The sequence below is a fragment of the Ochlerotatus camptorhynchus genome, unplaced genomic scaffold (genome assembly GCF_037179485.1).
Source record: "Ochlerotatus camptorhynchus isolate MF236.1 unplaced genomic scaffold, CSIRO-AGI_Acam_v1.1 ptg000726l, whole genome shotgun sequence".
Classification (NCBI taxonomy): Eukaryota; Metazoa; Arthropoda; class Insecta; order Diptera; family Culicidae; genus Ochlerotatus; species Ochlerotatus camptorhynchus.
In genome coordinates this window covers 138,513-158,352 of record NW_027041200.1, presented here as the reverse complement: position 1 = coordinate 158,352, position 19,840 = coordinate 138,513, and the positions used below count along the sequence as shown (strand labels likewise).

The window sequence follows — 19,840 nt, the reverse complement described above, 5'->3', positions numbered from 1 at the left end:
TTCCATTTGATCTTACAAGGAACATCGACTGGCAGAAATATGCAACGGCGGTGACAATCGGTGTCGAATCAATAGATGCGCTTCCACCATTGGAAGAATATCGTTTCCTAGCCGATTTGATTTACAAAAGCTCACTGGAAGCACAAAAAAGAAAAGTTCCAAGTGCACCCTTTAAAAGGAGACCAGCCACACCTGGTTGGGACGAAGAATGCACAAAATTGTATGTAGAAAAATCTGATGCTTTCAAAGCTTTTCGTAGACACAAAACCTCCACTTACTTCGAGGAATATTCAAAGCTTGAGACAAAGCTGAAACAATTAATCAAAGCAAAAAAACGCGGTTATTGGCGCAATTTCGTCGAGGGACTCTCACGAGAAACCTCAATGAACACCTTGTGGAGGGTGGCTCGCAACATGCGTCTCGCTCATCTTTCAATGAGAGTGAAGAATACTCCAACCGATGGATATTCGATTTCGCTAAAAAGGTCTGTCCGGACTCAGTTCCAGCACAAAATATTCTTCGAGAAGCGTCTCCTAGCGGCGGCTCTCTGGATAGACCATTCACAATGCTGGATTTCTCTATGGCTCTTCTTTCATCGAACAACTCCTCACCGGGAAGCGATATGATTAAATTCAATCTTCTGAAAAATCTCCCAGATATCGCTAAAAGACGCTTGCTAGATTTATTCAATTCCTTGCTAGAAAACAACATTGTACCGCCTGAATGGAGACAGGTCAAAGTAATAGCCATTAAAAAACCTGGCAAATCAGCGTCTGACCATAACTCATACCGTCCGATTGCTATGCTTTCGTGCATTAGGAAATTGTTGGAGAAAATGATCCTTCGGAGACTCGATCACTGGGTCGAATCAAATAACTTGCTATCAAATACACAGTTTGGGTTCCGCAAGAGCAAAGGAACAAACGATTGTCTAGCGCTGCTGTCCACAAATATTCAACTGGCCTTTGCGCACAAGGAGCAATTGGCTTCAGTATTCTTGGACATCAAGGGGACTTTTGATTCACTTTCCATTGAAATTCTGTCAGACAATCTGCACAGATGTGGACTTTCTGGAATGTTAAATAATTTCTTGTACAATTTGTTGTCAGAAAAGCAAATGAACTTTTCTCTTGGAAAACTGACAACTTCCAGAATTAGTTACATGGGCCTGCCCCAAGGCTCATGTCTCAGCCCTCTTCTTTATAACTTTTATGTCAAAGATATCGACAACTGTTTGGCAGAACAATGCACGCTAAGACAACTTGCAGATGACGGTGTGGTTTCCGTAAGAGGTCCACATGCCGTGGACTTGCAAGGACCATTGCAAAATTCCTTAGATAACTTGTCTTCTTGGGCTATGAATCTAGGGATCGAATTCTCGCCGCAGAAAACTGAACTGGTAGTGTTTACTCGAAAGCGGTACCCAGCCCAAATGCAGCTTAATCTTTTGGGCAGAAACATTACCCAATCATTGTCTTTCAAGTACCTTGGGGTCTGGTTTGATTCAAAGTGCACTTGGAATGCCCATATTACGTATTTGAAGCAAAAATGTCAGCAGAGGATCAACTTTCTCCGTTCAATTTGCGGCACATGGTGGGGTGCTCATCCGGGAGACCACATAACGCTTTATAAAACAACTATTCTCTCTGTTCTAGAGTACGGCTCTTTCTGCTTTCTCTCGGCAAGAAAAAGTCACCTAATAAAATTGGAACGAATTCAATATCGTTGTCTGCGTATTGCTCTAGGATGTATGCACTCAACGCATAACATGAGTCTCGAGGTTCTGGCAGGAGTAACACCCCTCCAGAACCGTTTCTGGGAGCTTTCTCTCAGAATACTAATCAAATGCGGAGTGACGAACACACTTATAATTGCTAATTTTGAAGAAATTCTTGGGCTGAACACACAATCTCGATTTATGAGAATCTACCACCACTACATATCATCAGATATGTGTCTTCCTTGTTATACTCCAGACCGTGTTCACTTCACCAATCGCAGTTCCTCAATTGAATATGATCTGACCATGAAACAAGCAACTCATGGGATTCCCGATCAACTTCGACCTATTATTATTCCGCGTATTTTTACTGAAAAGTACCAACAAATCAATTGCATGAAAAGATATTTTACAGACGGGTCCCGTCTCAATGGATCCACTGGCTTCGGTGTCTTCAATGAAAACTCTAGCGCCTTCCGCAAACTTCAGGAACCTTGTTCCGTTTTTGTTGCTGAGCTGGCAGCAATCAACTTCGCATTGGGGATGATTTCCAACATGCCCGCAGACCATTACTTCATCTTCACGGATAGTCTCAGTTCGATTGAGGCTATTCGGTCGATGAAACAAGGTAGGCACTCATCTTATATCCTTTCAAAGGTAAGGGAGCAGATGTGTGTGCTGGTCGAAAGATCATATATGATTACCTTTGTATGGGTCCCCTCACATTGCTCAATCCCAGGCAATGAGAAGGCGGACTCTCTCGCAAAGATGGGCGCGCAGGAAGGCGAATTGTATGACAGGCAAATTTCACACGATGAATTTTACCATTTAGTGCGTCAGAGTACCTTTTCGAGTTGGCAAACCGATTGGGACACTGGAAATCTTGGACGGTGGTTACATTCAATTATTCCTAATGTTTCTTCGAGAGCGTGGTTTAAAGGCTTGGGCTTAAGTCGTGACTTCATTCGCGTGATGAGTAGACTTATGTCCAACCACTACTCGCTAGATGCTCATCTCAATAGAATAAACCTCGTGGACAGCAACATCTGCCGGTGTGGAAACGGTTACGATGACATCGAACACGCAGTTTGGCAATGTACGGATAATGACGCCGCCAGAGAGCGACTTTTGAATACCCTCGAGGCCCAAGGAAGACAACCCTATGTTCCTATCAGAGACGTGTTGGCAACCCGTGATCTCTGCTATATGCAGTCCGTTTATGTTTTTCTTCAAATGTCTAGTATAAGAATGTAATTCCTTTTGTCTTTTGTCTCTCTTTTTTAGTTTTTGTTTCTCTTGTCCCCCCGTCTCGATGAGTCTCATCGTCACCCACTGGTCACCCACCATAGCCGGTCGAACTCCGGACGAAGCTAGAACAGCACTACCGTTCATACTGGCGACAACGCTCTGATGAGACAACGAAACCCTACCCCAAGCTCCTCCCCTGATCCTATCCTTCGAAAATGTACCCTTCTAACCTCGAGTTAGCCGCGAGTAATCGGCCTAACTCCTACTAGACATAGAATTAAGTGAATTTTGTTACACACAGTGAACAATGAATTATCGGCTCCGTAAAGCTAACGCGATTGAGCCTTCCAAATAAACGAACTAGAGAAAAAAAATAAAAAAAATAAAGTTATTAAAAAAAACTTTCCTGAGACAATTTTAATTTTTATTTGAAAACAATAATATACCATAAATAAAATAAAGAAGCGAAAAATACATTCTCTCGAATAAACCGTAAGTATATTTCCATTTTATACTATGGAACGCATAAACCATTTTTATACTAAGTTTGCATTCTCTCCCTCTATACCGACCTTTGCGTCGGTATGGAAAGTTGCAATTTAGCGTAACTTTCATACTATTTAGATTTCAATATTTTGTGAGTGTATATGTTTCCTTGCAATATGCATCAAATTTTTCCGGGTTTATTGGCTCTTGGCAGTTAATAGCAATTAATATATTCCGGAATCTGAAAATTAAATCTTCATCAATGTTCAGCACGGAGCTTAAAAGCTTGGGATTTCCAAATGCTTTTCGACAAACGTTTCCTGTAGTACTGGTACCTGCTCCACCCGATCGAGGTTGATCTACTCTTACTCCAAATTTTTCGTAAAGCTGTGTCGTCACATGTTTTTTTCTTTGTTCGTATAGTTCTTTGAACGGTTTCGTTACCTTCCATTTTTTGATATCCATTCTGTATGCAATATGCAAAAGGCATTCGAAAAATCTTATCCAAGCATGAAGTGGAGATATGCCGTAATGCAAGGCTTCTTCGTTTGATATAAATCCTTCCTCGAATTTCTCTGCATCATTCATTACATTTGGTGTTGCCCCACATATTGGACAATTCTGCATCGACGAATTTCCAGTGATATAAGTTAAGACTTTTCCGTCTATCATACTGAGGACAAAATCAAAATCAACAAGTATAAACTTGTCGTTTGAGAGTTCAATTTTCACTGGCGTTAGTTCACTCATTTCTTTTTCTACATCCTGTTTTGTAGCCAGAATAACTTCTTTACTCTCTTTAATGAATTCAAGGATGAATGGCCTACAAAATCGAATACTTTGAGGCATGGGATTAAACCACATAATTTCCTTTCGATCATTGTACATGAACAACTGAATTGGTGTTAAAGTGGACGAAAATGCATCTGAATCATCCTGACATCCTTCTGGTAGCACTTGATGATATTGCGAATATCCAGTTGATCCGTCCATACCCCAGCTACATAGAAGAACCAGTTCCGTAGAAACTAGATCGTTGCTATCCATATACTCGTTGAGCTCTGCATCAATTATTTGGACGATTCGTTTCACTGTATTTTCCATCAGCGCCTGGAGTTTCACTCTTATTTTCAATGCACTTTCTTCGATGAATTCACTAGGAGGGGCGCATATTTTTTCACTGCTCCGATCACATAGTAAGGTGGAAATCTTGAAGGTGATTCACTATGTATTACTTCGTATTGAAATCTACTCAATCCAGCCTCGATAAGTACACTAAAAGCCTCTTCTGGTGACATCATTCCTCGTTGATCAGTTAGTTGAGCCAGCATGGTTTTAGAGCTTTTTTGGTTTTGTTTAAATATGCCCAATAACTTTAACTAAATTAAAATCCTTACGATTATAAGCGGTCCGTCTTGCAAATAACAAAGCTTTCTCGATGGTATCGAATTTTGGATCAACTGCTTCTGTTTTCCTCTTTCACTCAAATCCCAGAAAGGTTTTGAAGGTCGTCCACGTTTTGTTCCCGAGGCCGAGGTTGAGGCAACACATTGCTCCTGTTCGATGAATTCCTCGATGCCAAATTCTCCATCAAGCCAATTCCGAAAATACGACTCAAATCGCTCTTTCGTGCGATTAGCTTCATGCCATTTGTTGATGTATTTAAAGGGTGTCCACGATGAAATTGCCACACACAAAATTGATTCGCAAAATTCGAGTTTTCATCCGATTGCCATCAAATTTTCAGGGATTGAGAAATAACTATTAAACTTCATTTTACCATTTTACTCGTATTTTATTTACAGTCCATACGCAAATGCCCGCACCTTGGCCTTAACCCCGGCCATAAGATTCTGCACAACCTGTGAATCAACCGTTTTTTGCATGTAAACCCATACTTTCTTCAGTTCCTCGACTGTCTTCACTACCTTAGGTCGTTTAAGAAGGTGCTGCTTCATAATCGCCCAGTACTTTTCGATGGGCGGAGCTCCGGAGTGTTGGGAGGGTTGAACATTTTCGGCACGAAATTGACCTTATTGTCCGCATACCACTTCAGCACGTCCTTGGAGGCCAAATCCGGCCAGAAGATTTTTGGGACGTTGTGGGCCTTCAGGAGAGGAAGCAGCCGCTTCTGGAGGCACTCTTTTATGTACACCTGTCCGTTCATCGTGTCCTGGGTCACGAAAGGTGCACTCCGCTTCCCGCACGTGCAGATGGCTTGCCAAACCAGGAATTTCTTCGAAAATTTGGACATCTTCTGAGTGCGGACATGCTCCGGAACGCTGAACTTATCCTTGGCCGTGAAAAACAGGTTGCCGGGGATCTGTTTGAAGTCGGCCTTCACATATGTTTCGTCGTCCATGATGCAGCATTCAACTTTCGTCAGCATGTTGAGGTACAACTTCCTGGCACGGGTTTTGGCGGACTTGTTCTGCTTCTCGTCGCGATTAGGGGCCTTTTGTACCTTGAACGTTCGAAGCCCAGCCTTAGTTTTGGCCTTCTGGACAAAACTTCGGCTTAGGTGCAGCTTCTTAGCCACATCCCTAACGGAGGCGTTCGGATTTCGGTTGAAGGCCCCAACTACGCGGTTGTGATTTTTGGTGTTGTACGGAATACTTTTTCCTTCACTTCTGGGCTTCCGATCGGTGGTCAACCGTTCCTCGAACCGCTTAATCACTCGCGACACCGTGGAATTCGCGATTCCCAACGTTTTAGCGATGGAACGATGCGAGAGATCCTTGTTCTCGTGATGAATGCGCAAGATTTTATCACGCACGAGCTGTTCTTTCGACTCCATTTCCGCGAGTTTTGATCACAGGACTTTAAACATTGCAGGATGTAAATAATGCACTATGAACTAAATCCACCCAAATTTTCATTAAATTCTACCCAACGGTTAAAAAGTTAGAGCAATTTCATAGTGTGGCAATTTCATCGTGGACACCCTTTAGTAACGATTTTATGGATCTTTTCATCGAGACGTTTACGTTTTTCCACCGAGATGTTATAATTTTCACAAATGAATTCAATGGCTCTGTGAACATTGTCACTATGGCTTAATTTTGCGTCTAATAGATTAATAATGGTTCTATTATCCATGCTCACACTTGGTCTCAACCGTAAATTTGAATTACACTGTAGTAGTTTAAATAAAAGCTACACAAAATACACTATGGCTTCAAATTGACACTACAGTAGGTTAAGTACAGACTTAGGTATAAATTAAACTCATCCGCGCATATGCGTAGGTACATACTTACGCATATGCTTCTATAATCGTCATAACACAGGTACGTAAAGGGCGAACACGAAATTATTGCGACACCGAAAATGTCATGCCAATTTTCTTATAATGTTTAGAATCAAACCAAAATTTTACGGTAGTTTTATACATATATTTACTTCAAAAATCAAAAGAAAAGTTAATCGATGGAGCCTTGAGTGTAAAATTGAACGCATTTTCGCTTGATGCCCTCCATCAAAGTCTTTACAGTGTCTCCGGTACCAGTTTCTCAGTTGTTTTTTTCATTTTCTTAACATGTCCTTCTCGTCTTTGACTGTCTTCTTGCTCTTCCGCAGTTCCCGCTTCATTATTGCCCAGTACTTCTCCACCGGGCGCAGCTCCGGACAGTTTTGTGGATTCATGTCCTTTGGAACAAAATGGACAGAATTGGCCTCATACCACTCCAGGACACTTTTAGAATAGTGGCATGATGCCAAATCTGGCCAAAATAGCGGAGCTTCGTCGTGCTGCTGCAAGAACGGCAAAAGGCGCTTCTCGAGGCACTCAGATTTGTAGATCTCGCCATTTACTGTGCCCTTTGTCACGAAAGGCTCACTCCTCAGTCCGCAAGAGCAGATGGCCTGCCAAATGAGATATTTGGAGGCGAACTTCGACATTTTCTTCTTCTTAAATTTGTCATCCACATCGAACTTGCTCTCCAACCCCGGAATTTGCTTAAAATCGGCTTTTATATACGTTTCGTCGTCCATCACACAGCAGCCATATTTTGTCAGCATCTTCTCGTAGAGCTTCCGTGCCCGAGTTTTGGCCGTTGATTGTTGCCGCTCATCGCGGTTTGGGAATTTCTGTGCCTTGTATGTGTGTAGTCCAGTTCTCTTCTTTGCATTCTGGACGTAGCTCTGCGACATGCCGATCTTTTTAGCCAAATCACGGCTTGAGACGTTGGGATTTGCTTTAATCATCCGCTTCACCTTTCCCTCCGTCTTTTTGTTATCCGGTCCCGGTTTTCTTCCAGCTCCTTTGCCGTGGTCCAACGTCAACCGCTCCTGGAACCACTTCAACACTCTGGAGACGGTTGAATGGTGAATGTTCAACATTTTTCCCAACTGCCGGTGCGACAGGTCAGGAAATTCCAGGTGTTTGGAAAGAATTTGTTCTCTCAACTCGCGTTGGTTCACCTCCATTTTCGTTGAATCGAAAAACACGACTTCGAGTTTGACAGCATGTACACAATACACATCAATGAGAAAGTGTGCACAATTTGGTTGATTTTTACCCAATGGTAAAAAAGTTATGCCCTGTTGAATGTGTCGCAATAATTTCGTGTTCGCCCTTTACTTTAGAATAAAGCATAAACGAATGTAGTTTTACGTTCATCCAACAGTGAACTTTATGATAATGATGACTTCTTTTTGTACAAAAGCTTCAGCCCTTTTTAAAAGTTGGTCATGAAATATTAGAAAATGTTCTTTAACAATATATTTCGACCATACCAAAAGAATATAACTCCAAAAGTTGCAAAATAATTGCTGAAAAAGTTTGTTTCCAAGCCGGCTCTTGTACAATTTGAAATCTCCCATAATAACCGAAAATTTTCAAATCGCTTATATTTCCAATGGGGCAGGTTGGGGCAGACAAACTCTTCAGTACTTGTTAGAGTACACTCAAAACTTCATTCAGAGCTGAGAATTAGCCTGGGAATGTGCGAGACTCGAAAGTTTGTGGTCAATAAAGTTAAATTTTCATTAATTTTCAATTATTTTTCTTCTATTTTATTTTTAAATTTTTTTGTCTCTATCGAATTTCCAAATGGATTTTATTTTCGGAAACCTTATTAAATCACCTTACGATGAATAATGATGTGGTAGTTATATGATAAATAGTGGATGAAATTTTATTTGAGTGGTAGTGTATTTTTGCGGCAAAATTTGTACTTTTCTTACTCTTTTTTGACTTCGACATCCGATATCTCAGAAACTAAAACTGCTAGAAGCTTGAAACTTTCAGATTCTCTTAGTTGAAATGTTTACTATCGACCAAAAATAACGAAATAAGGATTAGTGAAAGTCGATTTTTTGATTTTTGACCGCCTGATATCTGATAGTGCTGCCGTGGTGGCCGCCGCGACGTAACGCAGTGTCAGCGCTGCCTCAACTTCCGGCACGGCACCCGAAACTGCAGCATTAAACCACGCTGCAGCTTCTGCACCAAGAACCATGTCTCCTTTGACTGCCCAGAGGACAGTCCTGAGGCTATCAAGTGTGCCAACTGTGGCGGTGCTCATCAGGGCTCCGACTGGCAATGCCCCAAACGCGAGGAGTTCAAGCGTATCCGAAAGGATGCATCGACCACCAACCAACCAGGACGTAAGAAAAATAATGCCCGACATCCAGGCCGGGCGATTTTACGCCTCTTCGAACCAGCAACCAGCAACCGCAAACGCTCACCCCCCCCCCCCTCCAACCAACGCCCGGCGGACAAATTCCACTCTCCCCTGGACCCTGGGGAACAATACCAGCGCTAGAAGGTATGTACTCGGTGGACGAGTGTTAGAACATGATCATCCATGCTACCAGCGCTTTTCGAAGTGCACCAACAAGAACGAACAGTCCGAAACCATCGTGAAACTGGTTATGCATTATGGCGTCTAGACCACTATCCATAGTCATGTGGAACGCTTGCTCCTTAAGAGCAAAAATCTGGGTCTCCTCAAGTCCGGCGACAGTTGCTGGTTGCCAGACCATTCGGCTTGATCGTACCAGCTCCCCCTGGGTGTGTTGCGATCATTATCAAGAAAGGGATAAATTACCACAATTTGTCCCATATCCGCACCTCTATCATCGAGGCCCTTGGTGTGGAGGTGGAGTCATCGACTGAATACGTCCAGTTCATTGCCGTCTACTGCCTTCAACAGTGTGCCGCCAGCAGTTGACTAGCTGCTAAATTCAAGAAGGACCTGTCCACAATCACCCGTACCTGTTCCCGGTTCGTTGTTGGAGGAGATCTGAATGCTCGCCATGAGACCTGGCGGAACTACCAGCAGAACCTGAACGGTCGTCTGCTGTTCGACCACTCGCAGCATGGACTGTACTCCGTTCGGTTCTCAGACAAGCCAACATTCATCTCACCGGCGGGCAACCCCTCCTAACAAATACCGGCCGCGTGGTAGACAGCCAATTCATCGACAACCCGCCGCTTGACATCGACCGAGCGTTGAAGGGACTCCACAATGCCATAACCTTGGCTGACGAGGCGTGCTTCTGACGAGCTCCTGTGAGGGGTAAGTTTATTGCCATTGATTCCCACACCCAAATCTTCTTCTTCTTCATTCCTTTATTTAACGTCGGTCTCTGTTCCGCAATCTAGTGCCAATCACCCACGGACATCGATTGCCATCCATTGACGGCAATCGAATGTGCAGGAAGGCAGCTTCTACACCTGCGTAGGATATCGCACCCATTCAACACACATGGGCCGGGACCAACGGCTTTACTTCCCTTCCAAAGGAAGACGTGAAAAATCCCACCGACCTCGGCTGGGATTGAACCCAGACCCATTGGGATGTTAGAAATCAGTCACGCTTACCACTACACCACCGGCGCCGGCTACACCCAAATCTTGATTCGCCTGAGAAATATTCGTAGACGCCAATTCCAAAGAATCGGAGATCTAGCGAGGAAACGTGAAATGGCCGAACTAGGAGATTGCTTCCAGAATGGTCTCACTCCGGAACGAAAGTTTCGGGCGGCTCGTCCAGAATCTGGACGACCACTCCAGCCCATTCAGAAAGGTTACCAAGGTTCTAAAGACGCACCCCAAACACATTCCAATCTCATAATCACCCCTCAGGAGAAAGCAAATGCGATTAGTGAGAATATTTCCAAATCGCACTTGCTTGGCTCCAACATCCAAATACTCAACGTTGATTCCTCTCCTTGTGCTATTCCTCCGGAGGATAAGATCTCAGTGGAACAGATTTGCTCAGCGCTGAAATGCACCAAAACATTAAGGCCCCCGGGTTCGACGGAATATTCAGACCTAGTGTTGAAAAACCTCAGTCTGAAGGTTCACTCTCTGCTGGCCGCTGTCTTCAACATATGCTTGGATTTGCACTACTTTCCAAGCATCAGGAAGACAACGAAAATCATACCTATCCGCCAACCCGGGAAAGACCCAACATTGGCTTCAAGCTACAGACCGATTAGCGTTGAGCGCAAGTTGTCTCAATCGTTTGCTCAAGTTTGTCGAAGAACACAACAGTCTCCTACCGGAACAGTACATCGATTTTGCGATCAACGTTAGAATTCCATAAGAAACACTTATGAATTTTAGCCATAAGAAATCAGTGTGTGAATTTCATTGATTTGCCTTAAGGCCATCGTTCGGACATTTTGAGCCGTTTGTCTGTGATTTGGGTGGTTTTCCAGGAAACTTCCCGAAAATCCTGTGAAGGAAAGCGAATATCGGGAAACAAATTCCGTCCGATTGTAGCCAAGGATTTTGTTTTCCTAGTGGTGTAAAATTTGGGTGGAAAAGTGCATTCAACTTCAAGTGGTGTGCTTTTTCCGGGAAAGTGGCAATTCCACCCAAAGAGAATATGCACGTGGGGTGTTTGATACTACTGGCTATTTCTCCCGTCAGTGTATATGTGCGCGCAAGGAAATGCAATCTTGCGCCTATGTTTTCCCGAGAATTTCCCAAGAAAGTATACCATATTTTCATACCAAGACATTCTGCAGACAATGCACAACATGTTGGTATACATAAACATATGATTCTCGAAAATTTGTAGCATGGTTTTTCAATTTCCAAATCATGCGCCAAACATTCTCGCTATAAATTCGTCACGGAAGCAATATATCAATAGAAGCAATCAGCAATTACGCATTTGTTTTACCATGTTGCCACATTTTCTTGTTCTTTTGCTACCGGATCACATGTTCGTAGGTCCACGGGTGCTTTTTCGCTAGTTCGCTCATCATATAAATTGATCAGGAATTCTTCCGAAATGTCAAAAATTATATCGAAGACCTACGACGGATCGGAAATTGAAATTGAGATCTCCATATATTCTTTCATCACATCAAACTGAACAGGATTTCTTCAAAATCTTATCTTATCTATCGAAGACCTACGACTTATCGGGAATTGAAATCGAATCCTGCATATTCCCTCATCACATCAAATTGATCATTAATTCTTCCGAATAATCAGAAATTATATATAAAACGTATGACTAATCGGAAATTGAAAATGAGTTCTCCATATATTCCATCAACACATCAAATTGATCAGAAATCCTTCAGTAGACATTCGGGCAGTTAGAATATATTTCAAAATACAAGGATGGTCAGAAATTCTTCCAAACTATCAGAAGTTATATGGAAACCCTTCGATTGATTGGAAATTGAAATCAAATTCTCCATTAATTCCGTGATCATATCATATTGATCAGGAATTATTCCGAATAATAAGAAATTATATCGGAAATTGAAATCGAGTTCTCCATATGTTCCCTTATCACATCAAATTGATCAGGATTTCTTCCAAATTATCAGAATTAATATCGAACACGTATGACTAATTGGAAATTGAAATTGAGTTCTCCATATATTCCATCAACATATCAAATTAATCAGAAATCCTTCTGAAGATCTTCGGGCAGTTCGAATGTATTTCAAAATACAAGGATGATCAGGAATTATTTCGAAATTCTACCGAATTATCAGAAGTTATATGGAAACCCTATGACTGATTGGAAATTGAAATCGATTTCACCATAATGTGTACCCTATGTACCCTACCACAGTGTTCAGAAATTCTTCCGGATTATCAGAAATTATATTGAAGGTCTTCGACTAATAGAACAATTGCAACCGAGTTTCCATATATATCTCAATCAAATCAGGTTGATCAGGAATTCTTTCGAATTATCAGAAATTATTTAAAAAAAAAACTATTTCTGACCAGAAATTGAAATCGAGTTCTCCTTATTCCATGACCATATCAAATTGACCAGGAATTCTTCCGAATTATCATACATTATATCAAAGGCCTACGACTGATTCGAAAAAAAATTATATGATGGGAGAATTTGGAATAATTCCTATCATTCTTGTATGGTGGGATACTATTCAAACGATGTAGATTCAATTTTTGGTCATTTGAAGGTCTTCGACATAATTCCTGAGATCCTTATATTTTGAAATACATTCTAACTGAAAAGATCTTTAGATGAATTTATGATCTATTTGACATGATAAGAAAATATACGGAAAACTCGATATCAATTTCCGATCAGCCGTAAAGCTTCCAACTAACTTCTGATAATTCGGTCTTCGATGTAATTTCTTATAATTCGGGAGAATTCCTGATCAATTGATGTGATGATGGAATATATGGAGAACTCGATTTCAATCATCAGAAATTATATAGAAGCCTTACAGCTGATCAGAAAAATTTCCTCCGAAACACTTTTTATTGTAATTCTGGGTTATTGTAAGAATCTCAATCACATGAATAGTGCATCGCAATTTCATAAAAAAAAATAATAATTAGGAAGTCATTATCCAATCTTAATCTAAAGAATTTGAGCGTGTGTGGGTAAAAACAAATATAGCAGGTGAAACTTTTATATTCGCCACAGATTATGATTGTAATATTCTTCCAAATAGCCAAATAAATATATAGTATCTCAATTTCCTCCTGAAATTAAAATTCATATCTATGGCATTTTCAATCAATGCAATGCTGATTTCATTCATTTCTGATTCAGAAAATGAGAGCATTCTGCTCGCAGTCATTGGTGTAAATGAGACATTGCAGTTTATTTAAAAAAAAATGTTTTCTTAGGACTAAACCAAATAAATCAAGTAAACATCAGCAGAATCGCTTTCAAGATTTTTTACTTGGTCTAGTCACACGATATTATATTTAAGATGTATTCATATTTGCTCACGTTTCTTAAACTAACATACGAAAAGATGTTGTATATAAGGCTAGCAAGTTTTCACCAAGTTTTTTTTTTATAAATATGTTATAAACAGATAATTGATACATTCAATACCGAATTATAACTTCAAGATCAACAGCATGTCAGAAAGGTTGAATACTTCACAAAAACAATACAACGGGTCTAAAACAAGACGTTTTGCAAGCAATTAATATAGAACTTATTCACAACTGGGATTTCTTTTATTTGTTAAGAACGATGTTGCAAGTGATACTTGGGAACGGACCGTCAGAAAATTGTAAGATACTGCGAGAAAAAATCTAATTCATTTCAAGTCCTGTCAAGAGTTCCTCAGGGCTCGCACTTGGGACCTCTTCTTTTAATTTTGTACGTTAACGATATCTCTCTTGTGTGTGTACAATCTAACCCCCACTGTCCGGCAGTGTTATTATGGAAGAAAACTGCTTTTTGTTACCCTTTTCGTCACTAAAATGGCTCTCAACAAAGCTGAACTAGCCTGTGTGTACTCGGCGCTCATCCTCGTCGACGACGATGTCGCTGTTACCGATGAGAAAATCTCGACCATCTTGAAGGCCGCCAACGTCGAAATCGAGCCATACTGGCCCGGTCTGTTCGCCAAGGCCCTCGAAGGCATCAACGTCAAGGACCTGATCACCAACATCGGATCCGGCGTTGGTTCCGGTGGTGCTGCTCCGGCTGCTGCTGCTGGTAGTGCCGCCCCGGCCGCTGTCGAAAAGAAGGAAGAGAAGAAAGAGGAAGAACCCGAGGAGTCCGATGACGACATGGGATTCGGTCTGTTCGGTTAGATCCTTCGCTCTCATCGGAATGCAGAAGGGAAAGCAGGCATATTATCCTGTGTTTGGTCCCCGTGGCATTTTCATTCATTCGTACAGTTTTAATGTACAAGTGTACAAATAAAATAAGTTTCCATAAATTAAAGCAGGTTTAGTCCGGGAGTTAGAAGGTGTTAGCTCTATTGCAGCTCCAGTGACCCATTTCAGAATGCCTGGTAATTCACGACCACTCCGAGGTCACTTTTACTTACAATAAGCCCCGCATGTTCACTCTACCTTTATCAAATGGATAATGGTATCATAAACACACTTCCAGATTCAAAAAATATTATTTCCAAATCTGGCACGTATATAGTTTTTAAAATTTTTTCAACTGTATTAAATCGATTTGAATGGACATTTCTTATTAATTTTGTTTCGAATACCTCTTGATTCATCTGCTGACAGCACTTACTGGCCCTTACCGGCGACCAACTCATCTGCCCGCAAATGCAACAACGCCTAAATCTCAAAACTCTCCGAACGTCCCCTCGAAAATGCAATCGAGATATGTATAAGAGCAATCTTCAACTGGAACGTACTCACCAAATCAATACATCCGGGAGCAAATTCCCGATGTTTATTTTTCTCTCGCAAACCTGTCGTCGTCGAACGGCAAAAAAGGAAACTCGGTGAGCAATTTTGTGACACGGAATTTTCACTGAACATAAACCGCGAATTCACGAATTTCACCACAACCAACTGCGAAACACGTTCAGAAGCACTTTTGGTACAATTACGATCAATTTCTTTCGAAAACACAACAAAAAAAGTTACAAGCGAGCCAACATCAACACCGATTGTGCCGAGCTCTTTCACGCACCTTGCAGCGCGTAAAAAAACTGAAATTAGAAAATTATCACTCGCGATGCCACTAATTTCTGGTCCGGGAGAAAATCAAACAACGCAGATCGCGACATCTCTTCTGATGCTTGCAAACATGTTGAATCACGTTTTCTTTCTCTATTCTAAAACTTCCCGGAAAGCGAGAAAACTACCAGTCACACACGTATAAACGTCCGAGAGGCAGAGCGCCAGCGATAATCCGGCAATTGCAGCCGAAAACTATGAGAGCGAACGCACGCACAATACAGAGAACAAACTTAAAACACAACCGTATCCAAAGGCGTTCGAAACTGCACCCGCACTTTAGGTGAATCATCCTGTCGCAAAAAGCCATGCAGGAGACGGATTCTTCATCGCCTTTAACTGGTTTAGTGCATTGGTCACAGGCGGAAATCATGCTGACTCAGTTTCCAAAAGTGATTTAGAAACAGCGGTGGAGATGCTCTAATACGCAAAGAGGAATTGGATTCTCAAGATCGCCCAATGCTAGACAGTATACACTACACGCAAAGATCAGTTTACCCAGACGGTACAAAGAGATTACCGAGATTGGCCGTAAATTGCACAAACTCACATATGGGTAAATTTTTTTAACTCAAATATGGGTTCTTATGATCCATAAATGATTTATTTTTAGGCAAATTTGACTTAAATTTACCCATATTTGGGTTAAAAAATTTACCCATATCTGAGTTTGTGCAGTTTACGCCTGATTTGGGTAAAGTAAACCTTCATTTGGGTTATCTGATCTTAGCGTGTACAATATGTGTGATTGGATAACTTTTTCACTGTTTTCACAACACAAAATATGCTCTAATTAGACGAGTATCGCAACGAACTGCACTTTCCACTAACAACCAGAACAATATTACAGGTATACCGAACGGAAAAAAACGAATAGGGGAAACGCTCCTATAGTTGCGGTACGTTAGAAGCGTTAGGTTCCTATAGTTGTGTATGGAGACGCAATACACAACTATAGGAACCTAACGCTTCTAACGTACCGCAACTATAGGAGCGTTTACCCTAACGATAGCCCGTGTGATAAAAAATCGGCAAATTTAGCAGCGCACAATCACGACGATGTGAAGTTGAAGCTTCCTGGTGGCTTCCTCTACGTTAACGATATCTCTCTTATTTTGAAAAACCTCAAAGTGCTTATTCATGCTGATGAAGTACATGTTTTTTTTAGACGTGGTGTTGTAAAAGTTTGTTTGATAAAATAAATACATAATATATAAAAATAAAAGATTTACGAGTTTTTCTAGATTCTAAATAAGCATTTGTGGATCATTATAACACAATAATTCTTAGAGCAGGCAATTCATATTTATTTTATAAAGCAATTTTATTTTATAAAGCGTTTTGGTTTCCACTTTACACCTTACACAATTGAACGAATAGAGTCAATCCAAAAGTAGTTTTTATTATATGAGTTAATTGGGATGGACAGCATTTCTTCTCCCATCTTATGAAGCATGTTGCTTGTTAATTAACATTCAGGTATTGAAAGAGCATCGGTATAACATATATGGTCTCTTTCGTAAACAATATAGCTTCGCAACGCATTGACTCAGGTTATTTATTATCAAGACTTAATTTTTATGCACCTTTTCGAAAATTGCGTAATATACATTTGTTCGCGGTAGATCGCCACCGCACTAGCTACGCGAAATATGGATCGATAAGTCAAATGATATCTATATATAATGAAAACTGTGAAATGATAGACCTAAATATGTCACAGCTAAAATTGAAAAATAATTCCAAGCACTGCGAAATCATAGAGCATAAGTAATGATATTATAATGTAATCTACGCTTTTGATTAACGACTAAATAAATAAATAAATAAATAAATTGATAAATTGATATAACATTTCCTTATCAAATCGAAATTATTTAAAATTCTTATGAAGATCTTCGGTCAGCAAGAATGCATTTCAAAATATAAGAATCGTAGATCTTCAAATGATTAAACATTAAAAATAATTCCTTTGAATATTCTCTCATCATATGAGGTTGATTAGGAATACTTCCGAACTATCAAAAATTATATCGAAGACCTGGACTAATAAAAAAATTGAAATCGAGTTCTCCATATATTTCTTTATCATATAAAAAAAATCCTTGGTTTGTTTCCGTCGATCTTGTTTTCCGTACTGAGTTGCTACCGACACCAGGGAGATAGTTTCCACACCTGGACCCTACATATCGACCCATCAACTCATGGACGGTTTAACTTCCGTTGGAAGGCGTGATAAGAAATTTTATTCCTCAGAAAACCCCGGTGGTGCCGACTTGGATTAAAGCCAGGCCTTTTGGGATGAGAGGGAATCACGCTTACCACTACACCACCGGCGCCCCTTTTATAACAAATATATCAGCAATTCTTCTGAAGATCTTCAGTCAATAAGAACGTATTTTCATAATAAAGTGTTGATCAGGAATCATGTCTAAGATCTGTAAACGGTCAGAAATTGAAATAAAATCCTTTGAATATTCGAATTTTTGCTACATTCTATCTGACCGACGATCATCATAATAATTCCTGATCACTTTGATATGATGAGCGAATATATGGAGAATCGATTTCAATTTCCTGTAAGTCGTAAGTCTTCGGTATAAACTCTGCGCTAATATTCAAAAGATTGAATTTAAAATTTTAGATCATTTGAAAGCCTTCGACTAACCATCTTTATATTTTGAAAATACATTCTAACTGACCGAAGATCTTCGGAAGAAGACTTGATATGAGAAGATAATATATGGAGAACACAATATAAATTTTTCTATAAGTTGGAAGTCCTCGAAATAATTTCTTATAATTCGGAAGAATTCCTGACCAATCTCATATGATGTAAGAATATTCAAATGGTTTTATTTCAAGATCATTTGAAGATCGTCTACAATGCTAAATTTTGAAAATACACTCTTACAGACCAAAGATAATCAGAAGGACTCCCGATCACTCTGATTTGACCAGGGAATATATGGAGAACTCGGTTTCAATCTCCGATCGTAGATCTTCGTATCATTTTTTCGAATGAATTATTTATCAAACTGACATTGTTGGATTGTATTCAACGGGTTTAAATCAATTTTTTGATGATTTGAAAGTCTTCTATATGATTCCTGATCATTATTACATTTTGTAAATACATTCTTACTGACCAAAAATGTCCAGAACAATTTCTGTTCAATTTTATGGAAAAAGTATATACATGGAGAGCTCGATTTCAATTCTTCTTTTAATCGAAGGCCTTCGGTATAATAATTGTTTTGGACACGGTATCTCTGTTCGAAACATAATTAACAGTCAGAGTACTAAGGATGCAAAACGCGTGACGATGCTGTGAACAAGCATGGTTCTCAATAACGGGACAGTCATGCAGTGTTGCAGCATCGTCATGCATTTTGCTCCCTTGGTCTTCTGACTGATTAAATAAATAGCACCGTAAGACGGGGTGACATTGAAACTAGGAAGGGCCAAAATTGAAAAATGTTTATTGATGCAAATATCTTGAATATACAAAAAATGATGTCTAGTATATGTTTCTTGAGCTTCTGGAGTCAAGTGTCGATAACATTAACTAGTTGTTTTATTTAATTTGTGCTGTAAAGTAAAGTGTCATAAATAGTAGTAGATTTTTTTTAAATGTCCACAGGCAAACAAATGTTTGAACAAACTTTTATGAAAATAGACGATGGCTACAAGCGATCTTTAACCATACACACGAAGAATGTTGTGATCATAACAAGTGTACTACTAATAGCTACGATAAATTTATATATTTTAAGATATGTTAAGATATTTTAATTAAATTTATGTGTTGGCCCAATGTCAGCCGCCATAAGGTTTTACATTGGTCTATTTTTTAATTAATTTTAGTAAAATGAGCTTTCAATTTCAATCAACCATTTCCATGACAGTCGTAAATATATCATTGATGATGATTCACATGCTTAACATTGTTTTCCTTGCTAAAATGTGAACGTTGTTAGGTAGGGAACGAATTTTTTTGATTTTTTGGCCCAATGTCACCTCCACTTACGGTATCACTGAAACACTAACCAAACAAAATCTTAGATTATCCCATTTAGTTTAAGGGTAGTGTCAAAATGTTCCCCCGAAATTACATTTGAACACTACCCTAAAATGAAAGGGGATAACTTAAGGCTTCGTGGGATGATACTGATTTTTTTTATTATCCTGAAATATTTTATTTGATGATGAAAATGTGTGTCAACCTGTTTGCCAATCGATTTAAATACATGCGACGTTTGTGTGACTTACACACCTACACACTTGCTAACGACTACGCCGGAGCTGTCCTCCTACGAAGCAATTAATTTTACTGATGTTAGAATGAACAGCTAATATATAAATAAAAATCACCATTTTACCACATTCCATATAGTTGCAGAGAAAAATCAAGGCCTACTTCGTTCAAATTTACACCGAAATCAATTTTACGAATGTTCCTGATC

The 19,840-nt window shown here is 39.9% G+C and overlaps 2 protein-coding genes across 4 annotated transcripts in view; one reads left to right on the top strand and one right to left on the bottom strand.

Annotated features, from left to right (window-relative positions):
* Zw10 (Zeste-white 10) overlaps positions 1-19,840 on the bottom strand; it is an 87,396-nt gene that overhangs the window by 54,800 nt on the left and 12,756 nt on the right. The window lies entirely within an intron of this gene.
* LOC135714801 (large ribosomal subunit protein P1-like) lies at positions 14,118-14,552 on the top strand. The gene has a single exon (XM_065238168.1). It carries the CDS (start codon positions 14,142-14,144, stop codon positions 14,475-14,477), a length of 336 nt encoding a protein of 111 aa, XP_065094240.1. The 5' UTR covers positions 14,118-14,141; the 3' UTR covers positions 14,478-14,552.